The 6,706-nt window shown below is 38.4% G+C and overlaps 1 protein-coding gene across 1 annotated transcript; it reads left to right on the forward strand.

Moving 5' to 3' along the window:
• Positions 1-5,980: 5,980 nt before the first annotated feature.
• Positions 5,981-6,490, forward strand: LOC132612913 (uncharacterized). Its single transcript, XM_060326985.1, has one exon. It carries the CDS (start codon positions 5,981-5,983, stop codon positions 6,488-6,490), a length of 510 nt encoding a protein of 169 aa, XP_060182968.1.
• Positions 6,491-6,706: the final 216 nt, after the last annotated feature.

A 6,706-nucleotide genomic window follows, 5' to 3' on the forward strand; every position in this document is an offset into this window, starting at 1 on the left:
AAGGTTATATGGGTCAAAACACTATAATGACCAAATGGGTCATTACATTTGGTTGTGAAATCTGTTGGTTTGTTTTTTGTTTTTGCTGAATTTACTAAATAGGGAAAGTATGATGAAACAGGGGAGGCTGCAGGTTCTCAGGTTATGTACTTCCGCTTCCACAATCAATCAGACTGATACGACGGTCCCACTTAGGCGGTAAAGAGGTACGCAGGAGAGGTCAAGGAGGAAGTATAGGATGCTGCTACAGTGATGGGTTATCTCGATAGTGGTAATGCTATAGCAGCTGACTAACGGATGTGGCACTCCTTACTGAACAGTTGCATGCACTTCATGCACGAATCACTTTCGTAACTAAGAAATTAACCGAGTAGTCCTTCCATAGGAACTAGGTCTAATCAGTAACACAACATAATTACACTCTTAGATACCAATTGGAATCGTCTAAATACCAATTGAACCCACCGAGACACCAATTTGACCGAAGTAGCACGAATAGAATGAAAGAAGGGAATTGGAAGGGCATGGACTTCTGCTTACCATTTGACGAGACTCTACTAGACATTGGTCTTGAACTTGTAAGACGGGTAACCTAGGCTTTGATACCAACTTGTCACGACCCATTTTAGGATCGCGCGGGCACGTACCATTCCCACCTTAGTAGGCGAACCCTTGAGCGGAAAAAAATCAATTGCAAGTAAAGAACGAGATTCATTAAACTTCAAGATATAACATAATCAAAATGCGGAAGTAAAACCATTATATATAAATAAAATGGTGGAAGTGTTTATAATAATTTTAATAAATCGACTTCTTTCCCATGACCTGGTCTAAACTAGTACAAGAGTGACTAAGATTGAAGACTAAATTTGATAATGAATATAAAGACTCAATCTCCATCTAGGAATGAGAATGATGGAAGCCTTCAAGATAGGCACTGTGTATCTTCCGAAAAACTCCAATCAATCAACATCCTGAAAAAATCTACACCCCGAAAGGGATCTGGCAAGAGTAGTATCAGTACAACACTAGTACAGGTAAGCATCATAGGCCGACAACGGTTAGAATAACATAACGGTAATAGAATTTATAAATAAGCATGGTAGTTAAAACTAAGTCAACAATACACATCACCTACCGCTCGTCTAAACAAATATAATGTTCCTATTTCCATTAACTCTTCCTAGAGATCTATTTGCTTAACTGCATTGCACTCACCTTATAGCTAATTTAACATACAATAGAAAATTATGCTCAAGTATCACCAGTCAACTATCATTAAGGAAAGTTCTCTCGTCGTTCTAGTATTTATCTATCGCCCGCCAGATTAGGAAACCAAACAATTACACCAGGGCCATCTAGTACCAAATATAAGTCATTCAAGTTCATGACCTATGGTTATAGCAACTAAAACCAACTATAACCAATCTGAATCAGTACATCACAATCATATCACAACAAGTCATCACCTATGTTATAGCATCTAAACCCAACTGTGTCAAGTCTCAGTACAACCAATCCGAACCAGTACACCACAATCATATCAAAACAATATCACAGGAAACCAAAAGGTACAATGCAATGCAATAATGTATGCATGATGAATGCAATGCACATGCACCGTACACATGTACTCCAATAATGGAACATCACTTTTCAGCAGCACAATCCATGAGGGACCCGCGAAGTCCATGTATCACTCGCTCCAAAATATAAACTCAGATCACGAGCACTCTCTCGATCCTGGCAAGAGACCTCAGGCATCGAACACTCATTCGTTCCAGGAAAGAGACTTCGGGGAACGTACATTCATTTCGCTCTGAAAAATGACCTCGGATCACGGACTCTCATCTCTCTTTTATACTCTCTGGCAAAGATCTCGGAGGCTACACTCTCTCATTTATCATCATCAGTACCATAGCCATGTAATATCAATGTCTCTTAGAAATGAGTATGAACACAATGCAACGTAATATCAACAACCAATCTGATCCCAAACAGTACCACACAGGGCACACAAGTGATATCAGTAATAAGGCTACACAATAGGCCACAATGGAATCACAATTCTCATCTGAATATCTATCAAGTAAAATACCGCAATATCATAATCATGATATATCACTAGTCATAAATACCCAATGTCTCAACGTGGCAACGAGTCAATAAGTAAATAGATCAAGATAAGTAAAAAACGTAAGCGGTGGCTAGCCCCCAAATCATACAACAAGGCCCAACCTAAGAAAATATCCAACCCAACTTCATACCTGAAGATTTACTTGCATTCTCTGACAATATCATCTAACATACACTTCACTAACTGAAGTCTCACCATAAGTTAATCATAAATCCACCACCATATTAGCGCTACATAATAACCGCCACTTTTTATACATTATAAATCGAAGTATCTATCCCAATTTCCAAAATCATATACATGCATTCTCCGTTTTATCTAACACTCGTATATGAAAGTCTAACCAGAGTCTACCAAGAGAGGGAAGCCGTAACCTAACTTGAGGCAGAGCGGGTGGCACGAACATCCCGTTGATCTTCAACTTCACACTTCATGTCATAATCCGCAACGAAGGCCGTGGAACCTCAAGGGGCCCCAAGGAATAAGAATCACCATTTAAGGATGGTCATACAAGGTTTTAGATTTGTTAAGAACGAATTGGAAATAAGATCTTAACTATATGTTCTATGCATTTATTGCTAAGTGATTCCTTATTCCTAGAATCATAATTAATGCTAACCACTTGGAGTTACTACCTTATTCAAGTTACCATTTTTAGCACTTTCTTAGAAATCGCCTTTCAAGAATAAATGTAAAAACCCATTTACAAATTAGAGGCTAATAGGTGACAATCTTTGTTAGTAGTCTTTCTGGACTTACAAGCATGAGAGGTTTAATCAAAGGTGTTTATAACTTAAGCATGAGCTAACCATTTTATCCACTTAACTTCATAGGTTGGAAACTTCTATCTTTATTAGCTTCTAGATAATGAATCTTAAGAACAAATCAAAAATGTGAATAAAATGGAGTAAAGTGAGTTAAGAGGGTTACCTTTCCTAAGATGATATAAGTTTAGACTCCAAAAAGTTCCAACAGGCGGCTGAACATTCGGGTTTTAAGGAAAATGGGGTCAAATCCCGCAATGAGCTTTTAAATAGGTATATAACTACTCGTCAACCTCTCTGGTGGTCTCACAGTCACTAAGGCAGCACCGCTTCAGCGACAACGACACTGCTGGTGCGGTCTTTTTGCATTTAGAAATATCTGCTTTGGCGGAGCACGTAGCCGTTGTTGTGCAAGTGCTGGGGCTGCAAGACTGTCGCTATAATGGTCTAACTGGGCCCGGTGGCCTAAATCCAATGTTTTACACACAATTCGTACGACTGGTCCGATCAAGTTAGCGATATTTAAGAGCATAAAGAACTTATGGTGTTTTAAGGGGTCAAGGTCGCGAATTTCTCGAAAATCACGGTAATAACGAAACGGGTCGTTACAACTCTCACGCCTATCTTTCAGCTTCTTTCTTTTATATATCTTATCTAACTGTTGTTGGCCTGGTATACATACCAAATACATGGTGTATTTAATGATACTACCTTGCTGTACTCTTTTTCTGAGTACTGAGTTCGTAGCAGGCTCCACTTCTACTCCTCGAAAGTGATCCCAAGGCTAGGATTTCGAGTGTATAGGGTGAGAATTTGATGGATCCACAGCCCAGAGGCTCCTCTATCTCTCTATCTTTATGTTTCCATTATGAGACAGAGGTTTATTTTCAGACTTGTATTTTCTAGACATATGTACTTAGTTGCTCTTGTACTATTCAGACCAGATTCGGGGGTTTTATGTTGTAGGATTCCGTATGATTATCTATTTATGATTTGAGACTGGTATTTCTTCTTATCTACTTTCTTATGTTTTTTTTAGAAGTTGAGTAAGGGGCGAGTTTGCCTACCAGGTGGAAATGGGTAGGCGCTCTCGTGATTCGTTATTTGGGTTATGACATATAGTGTTGTGCTGTGGTGTATCACAACAATAGCATCTAGAGAATATAGCGATCCTTATTCTTCTTAGATTATCATCAGTAGGAATTATATGCTTCCAAAATCTCCAAGTAAAGAAAGATATCTTAAAAGGAATTCCCTTGATCGACAATTGCTTATAATCATCATGACAAAGACCTCTATGCCTTGTAAATGTTCTATATAGATCTCCTCTTTGATATATTGCAAAATCTCCTCAGGAAATGTTTGTTGCAGAAGTTGTTCCCTCTATTTTCTATTCTCTATCAGCTGAGCAATTCCCTCCAGATTCTCATTTATAGGATAATTCTCTGGTAAAGCATGACATAGAGCTCCCAGTTTAATCCATTTTGCAAACCGCACATCAGAGGTCCCTGCTTTAATCTCCTATCAAATGTCATGCTCCTTCTTATCTCTAGCTTGTAACATCTTTTTCCAAACCTGCATTCCTCTCTTCCATTGTATTATATTGGGAATCACCTTCTTACAATATTTATTCCACATGTAATTGTCCCATAGAGAGTTAGTGGCTCTGAATCTCCACCATAGTTTTACAAATAAGGCACTAGAAACATCAAATATTGATTTAAAGCCTAAACAACCCTCTTGGATAGATAGGCAGACCTCCTTCCATGCTACCTAATGTTTACTTCTATATTCTGCCTTGTTACTCCAAAAATCTGGCAAATATCTTGTGCAGTTAATTCAAAACACACTTAAGAGGTGCCAGAACTGATAATAAATGAACTGGCATAGTCTGTAAACATTCTTTATTAGGACAACCTTACCTCCAAAAGATAATAGGTTACCCTTCCATGAATGCAACCTCCCTTTGACCCTTTTTATTAAATCTAAATAGTATTCCTTCTTATTCCTTGAGTGAAAATTAGGACATCCTAAATAGGTGGGAGGGAATTTTCTCCATTGAAACCCAGTGATGTCTCCCACTGTCTGACTAATATCATTTCCAACCTTAGAGTAAGGATAGAATTCACTTTTATCTCTATTTATAAGCTGACCTAAAATATGTTCATACCTCCTCAACACTGACATGATTCTTTGTAAAGATTCTGGGTGGGCTAAGGCAAAAATGATTGTATCATCAACATATGCTAGATGGTTAAGGAGGAAATACCATTTTGTCATACCATACCCAATGTACACATAATCATCAAGTAAACAATTTAGAGCTCTACATAAAACCTCAGCTGCAAGTAGGAATAAAGTAGGTGATAGGGGATCTTCCTGCTTAACCCCTCTAGAAGACTTAAAGAATCTAGAGGCTTGACCATTTAGTAGAATAGAGTACCAGTTGTTGGCCACTAACCCCCAAATAAGTTTAATGAAGTGTTATGCAAAACCCATTCTCCTTAGTATTGGAACATGTTGCACTCTCGCTTCAACTACGACTCCTAATTTAGCTAGAAATTGTACAAAGAATGGATAACTTGTTTAATGTATCTAGATATCCTAGTTATAATATAACTTATATTAATATGTGTTTGTGTATATATTGTGTAATATCCTAATAAGTACTGCACTATTCAAACAAAATAGAACAAATAAATGGCAGCAGCTTATAACCCGTTAGCTTCTGTTCTCTCACGTCTTCTGGTTTGGTTTGTAACCTTCAGTTCTTTGTGTTCTAGTATGGTAACGGACCATAACAAGGACTCGTTTTCCATCTCTCAGATGTCCATGAATTAAGAGGGCAACTTATCTCCCTCCCCTCTCAACAATAGCCATCACTTTATCTCAATAAAACTAACCTCCACAAGCTACCTTTTCGGAAAAAACGTAAATTTGACTATTTCTTCTAGAACAAGATCATTATGGCTATATTGATAGAAGTATTGCCCCAGAATCTCATATCGTAGGAATAGATGGTGAAAAAGGTGTCGCTTACCCGAAATATCTTCGTTGGGTGAAACAAGATCAATTAATTATGAGCCTTATCATCTTATCTCTAACGGAAGAAACAATTCCAGTAATTATCGAGCTATCCACAACAAAGGATATTTGGGATGCTCTTGTGACTGCCTTCTTGTCTTCATCAAACAATAGAATCCGCAACCTTCATATGCAACTTCAAAACCAAAAACAAGATGGTTTGGGCATCACTCAATATCTTCACAAAACCAAGCTCCTTATTGATGAATTAGCTGATGCTGGCCGTCCGATTTGTATCCCCGATCAGAAAATTGACATGTTCAAAGGTCTACAGAGTGAATTCAAAGACATCATAACCACCTTGTCAGCTTGTCAAGAACCGTTCACTTTTGGCGAATGTCTCAACCTTCTGCTGAGCCATGAATTTATTCATGGTCAGGCCCTATCATCGTTATCAATTTCACCCTCTCCTATGTCAGACTCGACTAGAAATCTCTCTGCGAATATTAGCCAGTGCCCCACCCAAAACGAGCGTCATTACAACAATAATAGTTATAGAAGATGAGACCGTAACAACAATAGGGGTCGAGGCAAAAATCGTGGTGGGAGACAAGGACACCGAGGAGGCTTATCTACTGGAACTTCATGGCCCTCCACCCACTCTCACTCGCGATGTCAAATATGTAATGGTGTGAATCATCTCACACCAAATTTCTTTCAGTGATACAATCACACAATTAACCCAACTGCCTCAGCTTATTTGTCTCACTCGTCCCCCCTA

The sequence above is a fragment of the Lycium barbarum genome, chromosome 10 (genome assembly GCF_019175385.1).
Source record: "Lycium barbarum isolate Lr01 chromosome 10, ASM1917538v2, whole genome shotgun sequence".
NCBI lineage: Eukaryota > Viridiplantae > Streptophyta > Magnoliopsida > Solanales > Solanaceae > Lycium > Lycium barbarum.

Bases quoted from the DNA above. Each gene is read 5' to 3' on its own strand.
- LOC132612913 (XM_060326985.1), top strand. From the start codon at position 5,981: ATGAGCCTTATCATCTTATCTCTAACGGAAGAAACAATTCCAGTAATT.